This window comes from Pezoporus flaviventris, unplaced genomic scaffold, assembly GCF_033815535.1.
Source record: "Pezoporus flaviventris isolate CSIRO_AGI_PZ_B2104156 unplaced genomic scaffold, CSIRO_AGI_Pfla_v1 ptg000066l, whole genome shotgun sequence".
Lineage (NCBI taxonomy): Eukaryota > Metazoa > Chordata > Aves > Psittaciformes > Psittacidae > Pezoporus > Pezoporus flaviventris.
In genome coordinates this window covers 2,111,471-2,133,348 of record NW_026892614.1, presented here as the reverse complement: position 1 = coordinate 2,133,348, position 21,878 = coordinate 2,111,471, and the positions used below count along the sequence as shown (strand labels likewise).

The following is a 21,878-nucleotide window of genomic DNA, read 5'->3' as shown; positions in this document are numbered from 1 at the left end:
TACCTCCTGGTAAACTAAATTTTAGTATTTAATTTGTAACTCCCTACCTTAAATACTTGTAGACAATATGCTGCGTAAAATTTGCAAATAATAACAACAGAGGATACTGGACAAAAACCAGAGGAAAACGCACAAAATAAAGTCAGGCATAACTTGTCTAAGTAGCAACCAATGTACCAGGAAAAAGGCAGAATGACTTTTTAAATATATAGTTGAAGTGTATGAAAGACATTAAGACAGAAAAAATTGGTTTACAAGGATACAAGAAAAGTAATGGAATGAAATTAGGCAATATGATGTTCAGGACTAGTATTGAGAAAAAAATCCTTATTATGGGAACTCGGTGTGACAGAAAAGTAAAGAGCAGAATGGAAGCACCATCCCTTCAACTACATGAAACAAACTGACAGAGCACTATTCTAAAAAAATACAACACAGAACCACATAGTGCAGAAATCCCCAAGCCTAAGATACAATAATTCTTCCATTTTGTGATGCATGGGATATAATCTGTCCTGGTAAAAACATTACTGTGAATAAATCAATGGCTTAAAACTGCATCTATCTCAATGCAGGATATTTGTAACACTAAAGACTGTGTTTCAGCCAGCACAAGCAAATATGTTCTTTTCAGAGTTTTAATGAAATTAGATGCTGAACATCAAAAATGTAATTAGGTGAAATCTCAAGATTTGATGCATTAACATCTGATTGACCTCTTGACTACACAAGGAGGTGTCAACAGTTGCTATATTTAATGGCTTTGCCTGTACGAAAGGGCTACAGACAAAATAGTAATAACTTCCCATCTAGTTCATGTACATTTGGGCATCTGTTTTTCACTGGGTTAGTAGATAATCTTATGCAACAGTGAATTTCAAAGCAAACAAACATAACTGCAAAACAAGAGTTCAAGTATCTGGCATTCCTTTCTTATCTCAGGCAGATAAATGGGCCAGCTTCCCATGAGACATCTAGAATTTGGATAACCTGTTTTGTAGTAACATTTACTTACAAGCATGCTGAGAATGTGCATGTGTGTGGGTGCCTGTATACATGTGAGTATGTGCGTGTATGCACAGACATTTTCAAAAGAGAGAATATTATGACTCTGTGGAGGTAATCCAACATATTGCCAAAGAACCTTTCCATAATATAAAAGCAGAAATCCTCATCGTTGAGTCCTTAACCAGAAGCTGCAAATGGGTTCCTATTCTGAATGGAAAAAAATCTTTGCATAACAGGATGCAAGAGAGTAGCATTCTCTTCCTGGTAAGAAAATGACGATTTATGTTACAGTTGGAAATCACTAGTGAAGACCTCTTAAGATGACAGGCTTTTCCAGGATTACTTAATGTTGTAGGTCTAAATGGGACATAAATGTTTATGGGAGGGAACATTTAAGTATTCTTAGCCTGTATGAGCAATCAATCACAGAAGGAAGACAACAGAATATACAAATACCTCAGGGGGACAAGATACACTGAGGTAAAGCTGGAGACCAGAATAAAGTTAAGAGAGGAATGAACCTACTGAAAGCAAGTGTTTTTTACATTATCTGAGAGCTTCTCCATGGCAAGCATCAGAAGCTAGAACAAGTTGCATATTTAGGTGAGGCTGAGCACTGTAAATAATGGTGTTTGTCGTAAGACAGAGAAACAGCCAAGATTCTGACTACTGTTTAGTTTACAAGACAAAATCAATAATTTACTCATAAAGCAAAATTTCATTCTGTCAAGGCATTACCTATCAGGTTTAAAAGACAGTGATCATTTCCCGTCACCTAAGCCTGCATCTCCAAAGTAGAATTATATACTAACAAAACTTGCAATGTGTAAATCCCCAACTTACTAATCATCTTTAATATTAAAATGTGGCCATAGTACCATCCAGCAAAATACAGAAATGTAGTCATGCTATAACTCTCAAGGAATACATGCATTTCTTGAACCTCTGCACTATAAGGAATGTCCTGGGTTCAGCAGTAGCAGTCATTTTTCCCCTTCTTGGTAGCTGGTGCAGTGCAGTGCTTTGATTTTCGGCCTGGGAACAGAGCTGATAGTAATGTTTTGGTTTGGCCAAGGACTTTGTGAGCCTCATGCTCTGCCAGGGAGGAGGGGAAGCCAGGAGGAAGCAGAGACAGGACACCTGACCCAAACTGACCAAAGAGGTATTCCATACCACAGCATGTCATGCCCAGGAGGTAACTGGGAGTTAGCCGGAAGGGCTGGGAGACTGCAGGGTTGGAGGAGGTATCGGTCGGTGCCTGGTCGGGCTTGGGGGGCGAGTTATTGGTCAACTGGTGCTGAGGTGTTGTATTCTCTTCCCTTGTTATTTCCATTATCATTGTTATTATTGGTGGTAGCAGTAGTGATTTGTGTTATACCTTAGTTACTAAACTGTTCTTATCTCAACCCGTGGGAGTTGCATTCTTTTTGACTCTCCGTCCCTCCGGGAGCAGGGGGAGGGCACGAAAGGGGGGGAGGTGAGTGAACGAGTTACCTGACTGGGTTTAAACCACGACAGGAAGACTTACAGACCCAAGATGCTGCTGCAGAAATGGGCTGCTCAGTTATCTCAGTGTCTCAAAATCTCACATTCTTCAATCTCAGCAAGCATTTCTTCTAATTAATTATCTTCTTTTCAGATTTTTTTCAGCACCCTTAAACTCTTCAAAAGGTAAAAGGTTTCACCTTTCACTAACTCACCCAGTGTTTATCTCATCTACTTTCTTTTTTTTTAACCTAGCAGAGATGATAGATTAAGTCAAAAAAAATGTGCACAAAGAGGAGAGGGCAAAGTTTTATGATTGATCTCAAAAATAAGAATATGCAAAAATCAGGTCTGACAATTTCTGAAATATTAAAGAAAAAAACAAAGACTGAGAAAGCTACTGGACACTGAAGTTTATCTGAATCTACTCAATACATGTGTAAAACATGCAACAAAAAGCCAGTGATATGGTTGATGTCTCAGAATGACAGATTTGGCATAAAACATCAAAGTGCACGTAAAGTAACTGGCAAAATAAATTAAATTCATATTGACTTTAAGAAAGACAAGAGAAACTACAACAAAAAGTCTTACTGAAAAGCTCTAGAAACTGGGTACTCAAACAAGATCTCAAATATGTGAGCAAGAAAGTCTTTACTCCATTGCTTAGTGACAGGGAGTGAGAAAAATCTCTGTCAGAGAGGAAGGCAATTCTGAGCACTATATGCTTGTACATATTGCAAAGGACAACTCTGGTCATTCAACCCATGACTTTGCATTGATAACTTCTAAACTAAATGTCATCAATGAATGCAAATTTGACAAAACAACTGTAACTGCATGCTAGATTAGTATGTTCTTATAAGTCACAGGCATCAAAACAGGAAATAAGAAATCTACAGGGAGGCCATGTCTCAAACAGATATTGACACCAACAGCTTGGGATGAAAGCACCATGCCGCATCATCATGGTGATTTACAAGGAGTACAAAATCGCTGATTCTGGCAGCAGCTGGTCTTGCTCAGATTCAGTTGCTATAAGCAGTTGCAGAGATGAAAACATAGATGAAAGAATGCTAGAGCAGAATATGCAAGAATGACTGTAGCAGCCAGGAACCAGGTAAACCATATTCCATGCACTTTCACAATATGGAAAAAAAAATAAATCCCCTCCTGGTAAAACCGAAGATGCTTTATGACTACTGATCCAGGAAGTAAGACAATCAGAAAAAGAATGAATGAACACACAAACAATAAATATCTGAATATCACGCATACTTAGTGGTTGATAAAACAATTAAGGCAGCCTGTCTCCTTCAGTAGTCTTTTCACTCTTCAAAGAAGAATGAAAATACATTGACTGAAACCCCTGCCTGTGCCTAGCGCTTACAGTAGAAGCAGTTGTTATCCATAAATAGTGAGAACTAGCTTATACTTGAATTTTAATCACTGTAATCTCTTCTAAGAAGTACAACTTGAAATTTTTCTATTTTATCACAGAAGCTTTAGAAATTTATCTGACAAGAATCAAAAAGGCAAAGCCACTCAACATTCAGGTGAAGTTCCCAACAACTGGAAAAAGGGAAATATAACCCCCATTTTCAAGAAGGGGAAAATGGATGACCCGGGGAATTACAGACCAGTCAGTCTCACCTCTGTGCCTGGCAAAATCTTGGAGCAGATTCTCCTGGAAGGCATGCTGAGGCACATGAAAAACAACAAGGTGCTTGGTGACAGCCAGCATGGCTTCACTAAGGGGAAATCCTGCCTGACCAATTTGGTGGCCTTCTATGATGGGGCTACAGAACTGATGGGTAGAGCAGTTGATGTCATCTGCCTGGACTTGTGCGAAGTGTTCGACACTGTCCTGCATGACATCCTTGTCTCTAAACTGCAGAGACATCAATTTGATGGATGGACCACTCAGTGGATAAAGAATTGGCTGGATGGCCGCAGACAAAGAGCTGTGGTCAATGGCTCAATGTCCAGCTGGAGACCAGTAACAAGTGGTGTCCCTCAGGGATAGGTGTTGGGGACAGTTTTGTTTAACACCTTCGTCGTTGACATGGACAGTGGGATTGAGTGCGCCCTCAGCAAGTTTGCCGATGACACCAAGCTGTGTGGTTCGGTTGATACCCTGGAGGGAAGGAATGCCATCCAGAGGGACCTTAACACGCTTGTGAGGTGGGCTGATGCCAACCTCATGAAGTTTAACCATGCCAAGTGCAAGGTCCTACACCTGGGTTGGAGCAATCCCAGGCACAGCTACAGGTTGGGCAGAGAAGAGATTCAGAGCAGTCCTGCGGAGAAGGACTTGGGGGTGTTGGTCAATGAGAAAATGAACATGAGAGGGCGGTGTGTGCTTGCAACCCAGAAAGCCAACTGTATCCTGGGCTGCATCAAAAGGAGCATGACCAGCAGGTCGAAGGAGGTGATCCTGCCCCTCTGCTCTGCTCTTGTGAGACCTCACCTGGAGTATTGTGTGCAGTTCTGGTGTCCTCAACGTAAAAAGGACATGGAACTGTTAGAACAAGTCCAGAGAAGGGCCACGAGGATGATCAGGGGGCTGGAGCACCTCCCGTATGAAGACAGGCTGAGAAAGTTGGGGCTGTTCAGCCTGGAGAAGAGAAGGCTGTGTGGAGACCTCATAGCAGCCTTCTAGTATCTGAAAGGGGCCTATAGGGATGCTGGGGAGGGACTCTTTATTAGGGACTGCAGTGATAGGACAATGGGTAACGGGTTCAAAGTTAAACAGGGGAAGTTTAGATTGGATATAAGGAGGAAGTTCTTTACTGTGAGGGTGGTGAGGCAATGGAATGGGTTGCCCAGGGAGGCTGTGAATGCTCCATCCCTGACAGCGTTCAAGGTCAGGTTGGACAGAGCTTTGGGTGACATGGTTTATTGTGAGGTGTCCCTGCCCATGGCAGGGGGGTTGGAACTTGATGATCTTAAGGTCCTTTCCAACCCTAACTAGTCTATGATTCTATGACTGGAAAGTAATGTCTAGTGAAACTTTAATGTAATAATAAAAATAATTGCAATAATGAATAATAATTCATGAAAAAAACGTTTGCTTTGACTTTTAAGTAGAAGGCTGCAGCAGATATTTTTCACATACTTAATTATCACTGCTTTGAAAAAATATAAAAGTATTTTGTCCAGATGATATATTATCAAGTAATAATACATACATTAATTATATCATTAGCTTGACATTTTTCACTAGCCTCCGAAGAGACATTCAAGTTTAGAATAGCATGGCAGAAAAATCCAATACCTAGAAGAAACAAGTACTGATAATATGGGTATTACTTGGTATTGCTTATTTTCTCTAAAGCAGAACTGAGCTAACATCCTAACTGATGTAAATTACTTGGATGTTTTCTACAGTCTCCTTACAGTAACGTGGATGAAGAAGAGCTGAGAACATCCCAGCCGTATGGCAAAAAGAGAAAAGCACAACAGAGCAAAGGAAAACTTCAACAAATATGGCACACACAGATCTGAAAGGAAATAAATGTATGGCAAAACATTCTAGGGAGCCTAAGACATGGCACTTTGCAAGTCCTTGCTACTCTCTTCAAGGCTCATTCAAAAGATCCATGCATATTTGTGGCTGAAAAGCAACCACAAGGAACTGAAGGTAGAAGTGTGTGTGTTTGTGGGGGGGAGAGAGAAATTAATAGCTGGAAAATGTTCTTGTGATCCCGAATTACGATTAAGAAACATAAATGAAGCTAGATCTTTCTTCAATCGATTTAGGCTCAGCTAAAATAAAAGCTACCAAATGAAATGCTAGATGCAGAGTTTCCACACTTCTGAGAGACACCTAACACTCTGAAATGCAATAGAAATCTGGTTTCTCTCTGTGAAATCTTAATTCTTCGTGCTTAATAAGGCAGGCCTGTGAAGCTGAAGCCCCTTTCTTCTTTGCCTTATTAGAATCTTTCAAAATAGGAGCAGATAAACACAAGGAAAAACATGCACTTCAATGCCGCTATCGTTCAGGGCTTTTAAGCTCAATAATTACACAAAATGACCCTTTATATCTGTCTGACTTACTCCAGTAAGCATTACTAGCAGCATAATGAGCAGATTAATGAAAACCCTCAGTCTGTTTTTGTGAAGTGAGACCTGAAATTGAGCCTAACAATGTAGTAATTTCCCAGACATCGTGCTTGTGTATGTTTCAGCTTTGTATTTCACCACTGTGGATACAGTGAGTTCACCAACCTTGGAGAAGGCATCTGGATTTCACAGAGTTGCTGTGAAATTTGCTTCACGTAAAATAGGGTGAACTACGGTTGAAATACACTGTTTGAAGGAAGAGGTCCAAGAAAAGTTTTGCTGTGAAATTAACTTCATGTAAAACAGGATGAAGTGTGCCATGTGCAGTTACAAAGAAAGAAATTCACATACTTCAAATATTATCTCTATAGAGAAAGAAATAATCACATTATGATAGGTATTAACCTGCTTTCACAAAAGTATACGCATAAAAAAAAATTCCAAATTGAGTTTGCCTACACTAACACAGTGTAAAGCAGAAGTATTTTCTCACTTGAAATACTTGGACAACATGGGAAACACTTTTCTGCATATCTGAAAAGTGATGTAGAACTTTTCAGATGCATGACCTAGATCTCTTTAGGCATTCTTTGATTTATTATCAAAGCAAATATAGCAGTGCTTTAAAACTGGAAATGCACACAGTACATCATAGGATAGAAATATGAAACTGTGGAGAAGAGTAGTAAACCTCAAAGTTAAAAACTGTTCTTGAAAAATCAGAAGACATCCACACCCCACAAGGCTTTCATGTGAAAGTACTAATTACAATCCTACAAAAACTATAGAAAAAAACTTGAGGGGAACTGAGCTGAGAATTTAGGATTTGGAATAGCTATTATATGATAAAAAGATAATAAGAGTGGAAACATGAAATTCAGTTTGGAAGTTTGTACACATTTATCATGTCAGCAGTATACTCTGAATAACAAACAGTGAGTCCATCAGCAGAAGAAAAAGAAGATATAATGCAGTATGTTATAGAACTTCCAAAAATTAAATCATGCCCTTCATAAAACTGTTCCATACAGTTGATACCAACTCCTGTAAAACTGGCCACCAATAAACAACATACATTCTCTCCCAAAGTTTACCAGAGTATTAAATCCTTTTTTACTGTTGGGGAATTGAACATGGCGTGTCTGCTGCCAATGGCTTAGATCCATTTTACAGTAAGTACACAAGAGAACTTTAAAGAATGATACTGAGTTGGTAACTGTTGTGATAGGCAGTTTTGTATTTGTCTTTACATGGCTTATTTTATCAAAAGTGTTTTTAACTCTGAGGTCTGACTCCTTCTTGGCCTTTTGTATCTTCTGTTTTTCCTTTGACTTTCACACTCTTTGTCAGCAAATTCCTGTAACAAGTTCAGGTCTCTACCGTTTAACGCTAACATGCTCGAGCCCACTTATCATAAACGTTTTAAAAAATAGATGGGAACATGACTGTTTTTCATTACTGTCATACTGTGTAGAGAAAAACAGCTTATTGTGGAAAGAAAAAAACATAGCCTCTGTAAAGCATTTGAAAATTGACAATTACACAACCAGCATGCATTAATTGGCTCTCACTTAGGGAAGGTATGCAAGCTTCCCCTGTGAAGATAACAGACATCCAGTTTCTGTTTTCAGCTTTTTAAAACTGGGAGAAGAGGAGGTTAGGAGTAGCCTGTCAGTTCCTGTCTTTGAGCACTGAATTATTAATTTACACAAAATACTACATTGAAAATACCGTTAAAACAATCCAAAGCAGCATACTGATAGTTTAAAGGGGAAGTTCATGCTTCAGTAGATTGTCAAAACCAGTATATAATATTCAAACATAATTTAATTTTCTTTTCCATCAGTTTGTTTGCCATTTACTGATCATCAAAGGTGTCTGTTGAGGTCTGTGTTTGCTGCCTTTATGGTCTATCCTACCCCTTGTGACAGGGATTCAGCAAAATGATTTGGAGACCTCATGGGATACTTGCGAGACAGCACACAAATGACTTTCACAGAAGACTGTAATTCCACTGAAAGACTGGGTAGACAGAAAGCCAGGCAGCAAACAGAAAAGGAAGCAACTCTTACACACATGTCTTTGAAGACAGGAAAGTGAACAGAGAATACTACTGGCAAAAAAATTTTCTCATTGCAAGTATTCTACCTTTTCAAATGTGGGCCCCAGTGAAGTTCTCTGTATTGTAACTCAATCCATTTTCATTTGCTACTGCAGCATATTAAAACACAGAAAAGCAAGTGAGTTATTCTTCTGGAGTCTGCTGCAGCATACTAAACACAGGACTAATACCAGAAAAGGTAAAACTGGTATTTCAACACCTTATCAACCACTTAGACTGTACTCACATCTTGAAAATTCAGAAGAGAAACAGACATAATTTGGACTTTACGTTTTGGAAGGAATTAATATTTTAACCTGACACAAATACAAGTATAATGATTCTTAACTGACTGCTGCTGAGAGGTGCTTGCAATGAAACCAGCAATCGTAGTCCCACACAAGGACATGTGTTCTTTCATTTTCTTTAAACAAAGACACACAAGCCTAAGACAATTTTTATACCTCTGTAGGATTAGACCCTTTTAAGCTGCAATGTCCAAGTATTCATCAAAAAAATTAGAATTTGGCCAAGAGAAAAAATAGTTGCAAACTCTGACCACATGAGCAAAGTATTCGGTTTGTTTCTTCCAGGTGAGAGAGGGCTGCAACATTCATTAACATACAGAAAACAAAGGCTAGTGTAGCTTCCACCCCATTATGCTGTAGTCTGGCTAAGGCAAATTCATGAACACAGGAAACCTTTAACTGTTTGACTCACCTCATGGTGAGACAAATACAGACACAGTGCATGAGTTTGATTCTTGCTTTTCTTTGGGGAGTGCCTGAATGACTTGACTAAAAGGCATTCATTGGCAGATTTCTCTCTATTGAAGCTGTTTGCATAAAATACCATTGCAATCATGGTAAGAGGAAGGACAGAGACAGGAACCCAGCATTCAGCAGTAGTATCTTTATCATTGTACTATGACAGCAAATTAGACAAACTGCACCACCTCTGCCTTATTACAGCATCTTTTAATTTTGGTTAAAATCCAGCTCTTCAAGTCCTCTGCTTGTTGTTGATGTTAAAATTACATAAAATAAAAATAACTTGCTTGTTTTCGTGGCAAACCCCTACATTCTCAATTTGTTTTGAGCTGGGTATTTTACAATATTATAGAAATTAAATTAAAAAAAGTCAGCTCTTCACATATTCCTACCAGCGACTGGTTCAATTTTCTTCTCTTGTCTCCATCACCATATCAAAACCTTACCCAACAATTTTAAATGAGGGTCTTCACTCAGTGCATGAGTCACTGAATGATGATGTCTCTTCCATTCTACATTCAATTGGTTTTAAGCACTAATAGCATGGCTTTGTAAGTCATAGTACAACACTTCTGTATTTTTTGTAAAATAAAAGTGGTCAAGCTCTGACGGTATGCAATTATGATCCTCTCTTACCTTACAGAGCAGTCCTACCCTTTGTAACATTTGGAAGTTATACAGTACTTTTTATATATCTCATTAACATAATTAACATTTAAATATACCTATATTATTTTATATATATTTTTAAAATGATACACATACTTATTTATTTAGTATTTAGAGTTATCAACCTGCCATTACAATTCAAGAAATATTTGGGCTGAAGTCATTTCAGCACTTCTGCAAATCCTACTTGAACAGAAAATTAAACATATTTAAAACATTTTCGTTTTTGTGGTGGTCTGACTGAAAAAATACCCCATCCAATCTGCTGATCATAAAGGGCAAGAGATTTAAATTGAACATGAAAAAGTGCTGTTGAATGCAAAGAAATCATCTGAAAACTGGGAGGGTGGATAAGGGGGTAGGGCACAAACTTTTTTACTTATCTCAGTTACAGATGAGACAGTCTTTAAATATAACTGCAGAGGACAGAAAACTTTCACAGAGGTTTTTTATAAATTGCTGCTTTTTAATTTTTTCTAGTCCTTGTTAAATTGAATTGTTCTGGAGTCCACTGAGCTTTTGTAATTGTAAGCTTCAGGACCAGGTCTCTGTATTTGTTTAGAGCAGGCAGTTACAGACAGTGCTGGGACACTGTAAATATGTAGACTTCAAGATGAAAGACTGGCTTTCTGCCATCTAGATGCATCTCTGTCAGAGCCAGAAATTAGGCAAAATACAATTCTCTAATACACATGAAAATAGTTCTTGAAGCCACAGCTTAGAGAACTTCCAGAGCACCTGTTTTGAACTGAAATACTGAAGTATACTATGAGAAGGTATCTATCTTTATTTCAGGGATGCACCTATACTTTTCCAAGGTTTTTCTTTAAAAAAAAGTGGTTTGAACATGGTGAGTAGATATTTGAACTGGGCAGTCAATCAGCAATTCCACCTGCACTGTACATACTTAAGCAAGTGCTCCCTTAGACTGCTACAGGCTATTAGTATCAAAATGTGCAAAGAGAGCATGCAAAAAGATTCTGAGTCTCTCTCTTTTGTGGCTTCAGCCTTTCAGTGCTCCCACTGCTGTAGGCAGACAAAGAGATGAAATTTATCTACTATGCTGAGATGCCTCTGAGAATGATTAAATCTCCTTTACTCTTTCTCCAGAGCTGCAGGCAGAACCCCAGTTTTCTGCTCATCAATACTCTGCCCTTTATAGACAGTGAAAGGACGTGTCAAGTTCTCCTTCACCAACTTGTCTAGACAGCACTGTAACCCCTCTTTGAACTGCATTATTTCTTAAGAGACAGAATATCAACTTTAGAAAAATGAGTACCTGCAGCGTCACTAGAAAGGACCGAATAACTCTCTTGCTCCACATGACAAACTGAGCTATGTCTCTGAATTTGTGAAAGCAATTTTTTTGTTTTCGGTTAGCACAAATACAGGATGGGTGGGGATGTCTCCAAATGAGCTGATGACTTCAGTTTTGTCCCAGGAAGGAAAGCATATGCTATGGAAACCTGACTCAGGGAAAAAGAGGGAAATAAGATTTTAAGTCTGAGCTTCCCTGGGGATCAGCCAGAAGACCATAACCTATCAACATTCACTGACTGATGAGCATACCTGTCTTAGGGATATGTGATGTATAAATTTGCAACCTATCTTTTCAGTCCCATGAGAATGGGATTTAAGTATCTGGGCAATTCTTTACTTGTAATTTAAACTACCAAATGGTTTAAGATGACTATCAACACTGAATTATTCTTTCATACTACAAGAATAGGTTTTATCAGCACACCAAATAATTGCAGAAAAGACAACAGAGAGAATACATGTGAAGAGTATTCACTCATTATTTCTTCCGACTTAAGTATACAAATGAAAATGAAACAATTTTTCACTTTAATTGCTTTTTAAGAAGCATTTTTTTCTAAGGAAGGGTTCTGTTCAAAAGTAGAGTGGTCAGTGCATGCAAGTCAGGTACTCTGCTTTTGAACAGAGACAAGGTCAAGCTTAGGTAACCGTTTAATCTGTTACGATTTGGTCCCTACCCTCACTCTCCCTACCCCTTCAAATATCCTACAATACATTTATGTGCTTTGATAAGGGAGAAAGGCATTTGAACAAGAAAATCTTTTACCAAGCATACTCTATTTCCTCTCCTACCAGGTTTCTCAAGGCAGGGGAATTTGACACCACGGTCACAATAAACACGTGAACTTGCAAGAAACACGGTTTAACTTCCAGTTATCACAAACCCAAGGATATGGGAGGCAGACTACTTCTGAGAATGAACAATCAAACTGACTGACTGAAGATCCAGTACTGATGTGGATCTTCAGAACTTGCTTCTGATCTGAAAGTCTCAATATTCAACCACACTAAAAGCTGTTACCTCTTAAAGTTGTATTCAAGGGTCTAAAGTTCATTATCTACAGGTCATCTAATGTTCAACATTTTCATAATCAAAAAGTCATCTATGTAAGTAGTGAACAAAAGGATAAATAAAAAGAAACCAACAACCCAAACCCAGTAACAGTTTTCAGTTCTGACTTTGAGCAAATAAGTAACTTACTTGCAGGAAATTTTTGTGCGATCAGCCACCATAGTCCACTGCTGCTGATTTGTTGAAACCTCAATGTAATAGCTGTAGCTCCGATCATCACAGTCCCAAAGAAGCAACCTAAATATGAAGAAGTTGAGTGATAAGTAAAATAAGCATTAAACCAAGCTGCTTAAGTTATCCAGTTATGAATTTCCTCCTCTTAAAACTTAGCTATTTCTTTTTTTTGAATATGCCTCTAACACTCAGCAAGGTCTTTACTGTTTCTGTCATCTCAAACCTGAGTGTCTCTAATCTTATTAACCTAAGGCCAGTAACAGACTTCAGCTTTATAATAACTACCTTACCAACATTAAACTATTACATTAATATAATTACTTTTCATTTACTTGAAAGACAATAACAAACTAATTTATTTGGCATGTGGCATTGGCTGCTTTAAACCTGAATCAAAGATCTGTTTGGAAAGGGCAACTTAAGCAGGGAAAGAAAAAAGTTTTGGGTGACTAAAAAATTACGATGTCTTTTTAACTGTATTCTTTTCTTTTTTAAATACAACAGAAATATTAAACAAAAATGGCAAGTAGGAAAATTGGGATTCCCAGTCCTCGTTCATCATGATATGAGGAAAAAGGCAATGAACTGTTGACCATACTGCTAAAAAGACAGAAGAAAAAGGAAGAAAATACGAGGCCTCAAGGACTCATTCCAAACTCATTCTAACAAACACGCAGCTCTTTGGGAAAGGCACTAACTGACGTATTGAACAGTGTTCAGTTTTCATACTTGTCTCTCAGAGAGAAAGATCTAAAGCATCAGGGATGCGATTTAAGTGCGTAATTCTCAAAAAGCACATGTGGCAAATGTTGTATCTTCTGCTCCTTTTCTCTTTACATGGTGATTATCACCCTTGTAAGAGATAATCACCATGTAAGAGACGTTTGAAACCTCAACATTACTCCTCTATTTAGTTTTCTTTCTAAGGAGAAGAATTAAAGCACAACCAATAACCTTGCCTCTTCCCCTCAGTGGGTGGGACTGAGATATGTGTACTTAAGAATGATATCCAGCACAGAATGCCTTCATTGGCAAAAGCCATAAAAAATTCTATCCAGCATGTTTGCAAATCAATATGGAGCATCCTTTTTTTTCAATAAAGCATCCAGAAATGAAAAGAGGGTTTTTACAGGGGCAATGAACTGGCCCGAACAGTGTCAGACACTTCTGCAATTTGTTTTTTAGAAGCAGTTAAATGTTATCTATATTTTGATTGATAAGGATTTGCCTACATTTTACATAAACCACTTGTAACTCCACTGATCAGCAGAGTACAGTTTAGAAAAAAACTAAGTGCTGTTCTTATTGTTTCCATATAAACTCAATGACAAATGTGATCTCAAAACCGAAATCTGAAAAATCTTTTCTATTTAAATTAGAGGTGACTAGAGGCAAAACCAGCATGCTGCATTTACCATTATCTGAAATAATGCTCTCTCTCCAGCTTACCCAAAGTTTTGGAATTGTAACAATCTAACTGAACTATCCAGATGAAGCCTGTTCTGGAAAATTAAGGTTTGTTGATTTTTTTTTTTTTTTTGTTAAAACTCTTATTCTCTGAATCCTTACTCAATACAACAATGAAAAATAAATATTCCACTGCAACATATTGTCTGTTACCAGCTGCTTGATCCTGTTGGTGAAAGTTAGCTAACGCTTACTAAGATTGCTGATTAAGTCTGGCTGTTTGTTACAGGAGCAAATGAACCTGCTGTAATAACTGAAGCATGGCTATCCAAAACAGCTATAACCGCAACGATGACCTAAATGAGAGTAAGTAGAGCCACATGTACACAGAATTGCGACAGCCAGGTAATACAGCTAAGCTAGGCTCTTTCCCCAGCTGTGAGGAAGAACTACCACAGATCTGCATTTTTCAAAATGCAACAGATAAGCATGCATTGATTGTCAATGGAAATAGCGGAGACACACTACAGACATTTCCCTGGCACAGAGTTTCAAGCTGTCTCTCTTTAATTGTTTTACAGAAGAATACCTAAGTCCTATATTATAAATTCCTTTCTTCCAGTTGAGAAAGTCTTTCTTGCTTTCAGCTGCTACCTCTTCTGGGAGGAATATAACTGCAAAATAAGATCGCTCACTTCTAGCTTTAAAAAAACCCAATATGCAAAAAACGACCTAGCCAGTTGTTGGATGCAGAATCCTTCCTTTTACAGATAGAAGGATTTTAAGCTGTCCCAAGCAGCAGCTGGACCACCTTCAGAATTTGGTTATTAAGGACACATGTGTCTACATCTTTGCCCTAAAAAAGCAATGCGATTACCTTTTTATCAAAACAATCTGGTTCAGCTCTTTTTCTTTAGGTTTTGTAATCCCAGCATTCAAAGCATTTGGAAACGCTTTGAATGCATTCAGTGTTTCAAATGCATTCAAATCCCAGCATTTGGAATCAAGTCTACTGGACATGCAGATTTAAAATAAATTCCTTTGATGCTCTCAACTGAACCCAACTCATTATCAAAAACGATATGCTATCAAAAATAGCTTTAAGAAGCTAAAATAAAACACTTAAGCCTTTTAGCACATATTAATAGTGTCTATTTGCAAATTAAAAAATTCAGAGCTAAGTAAACAATAATTGCCCGTAGTGTCATGAAAGACTTAAAAAGGAAAAAATCCCACACCACAAAACAAAACCACACAACTTCAACTCATCTCCCCCTGCTTCATCAGATCCTCCCTATTATGCTTTTCTATTGCTTGAAGATCTCTAAATACTCAAGAGAATAAACAAAGTAATATTTTCTGTTAAAAAATAATACAAAAAAGTTTATGGATTAAAATCCTGAATTTGTAAAGTACTAGTAATCAACAAATCCCAAATTAATTTAATAACTATATATAAACAAAATCTTTTAAATGATAAAAAGAAAGAAATGAAAAACATACGTGAATTTGTTTTATTTTTAAAAGGCTAACAAAATGTGATTTTAATATGTATTTTTTGATAGGATTCTTTTCATCATGGGGCTCAGTGTTGTTTCCTTGATGCATGTTTTCAAAGCTATGATCAAAAGTTTGAATATCAGAAGCACACTGATGATTGTAATTTCAACTAACGATACCGTAATTAAAACACAACTGGCTCAGCTTCAGAGCAAAAGGCTAACAGGACAGATGTGTTCCTTTTAAGAATGTGAATAATTGCACTCTCCCAAAACAACCTAGCCCAAGTTAAATAGGTTTAAAAAAACATATGGCTAAGAATTATTACAAACCAAACAATGAGTGAATTAAAGTTGGCAGAATCTTTCCCAAAGTGACTTCACATGAATGCTAAAGGTAGATTTTGTTTCTCTGGGGCTTGTGAAAGAAAACAAAAAGTTCTTTCTTCACCTCCCTGCAGTAGCTTTCTTAGGAGAGACTGGGGAGGGTGGCTGGTGACAGAACCTATTTGGTATTTACTCTGCATGAAATGCCTTCCTGGATAAGCAGTGAAAAACTTTCAGGTGATTACATGAATATTCACCAGTGCACACTGAGCACAAAAGCCACTTTTTATGCCAGCTAGAGTAATCTTTGAAACACATTCCACGCAAACTACCAGGCTAAGCTTTTGTAAAGAAGCAATATTTTGCTAAGATGGATACTAAATCACAGGAAGCAGAATATTCCACTTAAAAAGTCTGAACTAAAGTCATTGGAAATGCATCTGTCTATAGCAAAATTGCCCATGTTCCTAGGACTTTCAATATTAGAATAAAAAGCTAAATTAGCTCTTGTTAGTAAATCATGCCCTCATGATTGAGAAGGAAAAGCAGAACAAAGCTTTTTCCAGCTCATTCCTTGCAACTTTGTTAAACACATTTCTCTCAGAATCACTGAATAGTTTGGGCTAGAAGGGACCTTCAAGGGTCATCTAGTCCACCACCCCTGCAATAAGCAGGGGCATATTTAGTTAGATCAGGTTGCTCAGAACCACATCCAGCCTGGTCTTGAAAATATCCAGGAATGGTGCATCCACCACCTCTCTGGGCAACCTGTGCCAGTATTTTACCACCCTCATTGTAAAGAATTTCCTCCTCATGTCCAGTCTGAATCTCACATGCCACTTCTCTGCATAAAGTCTGAGCATGTTAATCATTTAAAATGGTGCTGTTACTTGCATCACATGTTGACAATACCCCATTATATAAAATCAAAGTTTTTCAAATATAAATAGAATTTTATATTACAGGTGTCAGACAATCATATTGGCTGTTACCTCAAAAGAAGCTATAGTACTTTTTTAACAGTATTTCCCTAAATGTCATGTGTTGCCCTACAATTGATTATTCTGTACTGAGAAAAGCATTTTATGCTGTTTCTGCTTGCTTTTTATTCTTTAAGAAAGATTTCTGTAGAAAAATATTGTTACTGTTTAGTTCAGACTGCTATATAACTACATATACACAAGGTGTTAGCAGAATACAAAACAGTAACAGCCCTACACCTGACATGATACCTGCTTCCTGAATACTGCAAGACAGTAGTTACCACATACAGTATAAATATTTGATAATACTGTGCTCATAATCCACTTACATATTTACAGAAATCAAAAAGACAGAAATTAAAACATAAGTAGCATCACTTGTGGAAAGTTGAGGAAACAAATAAAACCCCAAATGGTACGGAAAGAGGTGGTGGTGGTTCTTTTTTGGACAATTCTTTGCATTTTTGCCTCTGGTTGTCTATAATCCCCTTTCATTTTCTGCAGATATTTATGTTTCAGTAGTTATCTTGCAGGAAACCAATCTCTCGTCAAGACACTACAAAGGAGACAAAAGTCCTGCATAGTTGCTATGTGCTTATATGATCATTTATTCTGACTTACGATTTCACTGTCAAGCACAGAAAATGAGCAGCAAAGAAAAACTTCATATGCAGAAGTGGTATGGAAAATTAGAAAGCATAAGAGATGTATTGATGATGGTATAAGCAAACAGAAAACACATTAAAGCTAATTGATATCATTTGTAATTTAACAATTACTCTGAATATGAACAATAAAACAGTTGGCTATCATGTATTCATATTAGTAATAGTCTCCGAATAGATAAAATGGGCTAAGTGGTTAATCGACTTTTATAAAATGCAAAATATTTCTATTTATTCTAACAGGAAAACAACTATGGTACAGAAAAATTCTGTCTCCATCCGCCAAATATATTATAACCGACATTGTCCTATCTTTCTTTGTTTGGGGTTGGTTGTTTGGGACCCATCCCCCCCCCCCCTTTTTTTTTTATATTTATAGGAAAAAAAAAAAAAAACAATGAAGTTATCAGTCAAAGATAGTATTACACTTCTATTGCAAATAAACGCAGGGTGAGTTAGACAGCTATAGTGATAGGGCAACCTTTCAATATTACAGTTTTAGTCATTTAGAAGTTAAAGTATGTTTGCTATGCTAAATATACCGATTGCTGTTCTTTCTGTTCCTAATTAAATATAATAGGTTTTCTGTCGTTGATAAAGGCCTTTTCAAAGGGGAAAAATATCAATGTTATTTTCTGTCCAGACTGGCAACAATGCGGAAAAACCTACCTAAAGTAATGATTTCTCTGTTAACTGTTCCAAGTAGGAGTCTTAATAAAACAAACCTCTTAAACAGAAAAATGATTTAATTTCTAAATTGTCTAAAAGACAGTATTCAGTTACACCTATTTTAAAATAAAATCATAGAATAGTTTGGGTTGGAAGAGACCTTTAAAGGTTATCTAGTCCAACCCCCATGTTTTTCAGGTCTTTTCTATTAGGAAATACTACTGAGCACAGAATATCATCACATCTGTTCCAGAATTTCTGAGTAAATTCTGGTGTGGAAGACCATGCTCCAAATCCACATACAAATACCTGAAGAAGTATTAGACATTAACCACATTTCAACATGGCCTCCTATAGCATTCCTGTATCCAAGTGGGGATTTTACAGTTTAGATACATAGATTACATCACAGGTAAAAATGAGCCTGCTTGTTTAGTTCCGCAGGTAATGGTCAACAGTACATCATCCATGTACCGCATGGAAAAGGAGCTCCTCCAGAGTCTATTCTGGGACCTATCCTGTTTAATATCTTTATCAATGACCTGGTCGAGGAGATGGAATGGGCCCTCATAAAGCTTGCAAACAACGGCAAACTGCAGGATGCAACTGATAAATTCCAGAGCGTGGCTGCCATTCAGGAGGACTGATTACCAGCCTCTGGGAAGACTAATGGCACAGGAAAACAAGAATCTCATCAAATCCAGAAAGATCAAAAGCCAAGTCCTACACCTCATACAGGCTAATCCACTGTAATAGTAAATGCTCCAGTCTGACTGGCTGTGCTGAAAAGGACATGGAAGTCATACTGAGCAGAAGATGCTATTAGTTGCCTGTCTACCTTCCCAGCAATGAAGGCTAGCAGCATCTGGAGTTACAGCAACAGCAAATGAACGAGCAGAATAAGGGAAACAGACTGTTCTACTCTACTTGACACCTGTTAGATCACATCTGGTATACTGCATCTCATATTGGACCCAAATACAACATTGATACATCTGAGCAAGTCCATCAGAGGACAATCAAGATGGTCAGGAGGTTGGTGAACATGCACTGCACAAGAGGCTGAGGAAATTGCCTTGTTTAGCCTAAGAAGGGTTGGGATTGGAGAGGAACCTAACAGCTCTTTTTAATACCTGAAAAGCAGGTTATCAAAAAGACTGAGCCAGGCTCTTTACTGAGGTGCAGAATGGGAAAAACAAGACAACGGTCAAAAATTGAAACAGGATGTTTCAGATGGACAAGAGGCATAGGAGAACAGGAACACCATGAAAAATAAAAAAAAAACACCTAAAAGTACACTGTGAAGATAATTAAACATTGGAACAGGCCACTCAGAGAAGTTCAGAAATTTCCTTCTTTGGAGGTTTTCAAGACCCAAGTGCATAAAGCCTTCAGTAGGATGGTCTTTCTTCATAGCTGACCCTCATCAGAGGAACAGGCTGGAATTCCTCAAATCTCTTCCCACCTGAATGGTTCTAAGATTCAAAGACAATGGGACGACTTCTGCAGAAAACATGCATACAGAAGATCCATTCCTGAAACAGTAAATTCTTATGCAGTTCTAAATCATCTTTGAGTAGTACCAAGAGTTCTGCTTTTTTCATACTTGGAATTTAGTTGCCATGGTTACACATTCTGACTTGGAGGCTTTCCCCGAGCAGCATTCTGAATTCTACAGACTAAAAGCAGCTACTATGCTTTTTTCAAAGGCTTGTATGTTTACTCTGTCTGCTACAAATATATTCAATGGCACACTCATGTCTCTGAACTTAAAAGGTACGTACTTTAATTCTTAATTACTGATTTATAATCCAAACCCACAGGTGAAATGACTCAGTTTCTGGGGATAGAGCAATTTTTCCAATTTTGCAGTCACGGTGTTCAGCCAGCATGTACAGCCTTGCTCCGGGAAATTTTTTTCTATTAGGTGGGTAGGTGAGATCAAGGGAATTTTCAAGCAAACAAACCACAGGAAAACAGTCAATGAAAACATTTCAAGCAGCTGTGGAAGACACTCAGTTCAAAAAAATCTTCTTTCATCAAGATAAAATATTGAAGACTTTTTGCCCTAATCTATGTTTATATATAATTTGATTTCTGTTCCGGTCACAGATTTCCTGGTGCTAAATAAAGAGTCACCACTTTTAGCATTGCACAGTACAGGACATGTTCTAGACCGTTGCCAAAGCTGTAGCTGCCACACAGCGAAACCTCACTTCCACTCTCAAAGGGGCGTCTTTCCCTTGGCTGCTTGTGATATAGCAACAGATGTAGCTGCAACTTAAACCATTAATTCTTCTAGGCAGACACAAGAAGGAAAAGATAACATAGCATTAGCATTTCCATCTCTAGGAAATGCAGGTAGTCTCCTCTGTCAGAAGATACCCTAGATGATAATGTTTTGTATTGCTCGTTTTTATGGCAAGCTACTCATCTTGTTTGTACTACACATGCAGGAAAGCTCACAAGGACAGATGACATTCTGACTGTGTATCAGTACAGTGCAATACCACACACGTCACTAAATGCCTATTAGTTTAAAATTATGCGATACTCGGGTTCATTTTTTTTTTTTAATTGGCCATACACACTTGCCAATTATACAATTATAATTTCTTGGTAACTAAAAGTTTAGTTCACCTATCACACTATTTAATAATCATAGAATCATAGAATCATAGAATAGTTAGGGCTGGAAAGGACCTTAAAATCATCTAGTTCCAACCCCCCTGCCGTGGGCTAAATCATATCACCCAAGGCTCTGTCCAACCTGGTCTTGAACACTGCCAGGGATGGAGCATTCACAACCTCCCTGGGCAACCCATTCCAGTGCCTCACCACCCTAACAGGAAAGAATTTCCTCCTTATATCCAACCTAAACTTCCCCTGTTTAAGTTTTAACCCATTACCCCTTGTCCTATCACTACAGTCCCTAACGAAGAGTCCCCCCAGCATCCCTATAGGCCCCTTTTCAGATACTGGAAGCCTGCTATGAGGTCTCCACGCAGCCTTCTCCTCTCCAGGCTGAACAGCCCCAACTTTCTCAGCCTATCTTCATACAGGAGATGCTCCAGTCCCCTGATCATCCTCGTGGCCCTCCTCTGGGCTTGTTCCAACAGTTCCATGTCCTTTTTATGTTGAGGACACCAGAACTGTGTACACAATACTCCAGGTGAGGTCTCACGAGAGCAGAGCAGAGGGGCAGGATCACCTTCTTTGACCTGCTGGTGACGCTCCTTTTGATGCAGCCCAGGACACGGTTGGCTTTCTGGGCTGCAAGCACACACTGAAGCCGGTTCATGTTCATTTTCTCATCAACCAACACCCCCAAGTCCTTCTCCGCAGGGCTGCTCTGAATCTCAATAATGAGACTTAATAAAAATCTTCTGAATAAACAGTAGCATAGTTTTTGATATAGGAAAGTCAGTATTTTTGCACTGATTAGAAAATGACTTACTAATTGAAAGACAGCAGAAAAGGGTAAGATAGGAAGGCAGAGACTATGACCTAAGTAATTATGCATTTTAGTTAACATATTTTTCTCTTGCTCCTTCCTGTGGGCAACAACTTCTGCTGGTACTTAAATTTAAGTTTAAAGTGACATGAAAATGAGGTAATTGCATTTTCAATTATCTCTTTTAAGAAAACTGAATACTATGTC

At 38.0% G+C, this 21,878-nt stretch overlaps 1 protein-coding gene across 4 annotated transcripts in view; it reads right to left on the bottom strand.

The window, feature by feature from the left end:
* BTBD9 (BTB domain containing 9) overlaps nucleotides 1–21,878 on the bottom strand; it is a 184,867-nt gene that overhangs the window by 69,999 nt on the left and 92,990 nt on the right. For all 4 annotated transcript variants that reach the window (XM_061470924.1, XM_061470922.1, XM_061470923.1 and 1 more), the window contains one exon: nucleotides 12,623–12,730. In XM_061470924.1, coding sequence (XP_061326908.1) covers nucleotides 12,623–12,730 — 108 coding nt within the window. The remainder of the gene's footprint in view (nucleotides 1–12,622; nucleotides 12,731–21,878) is intronic.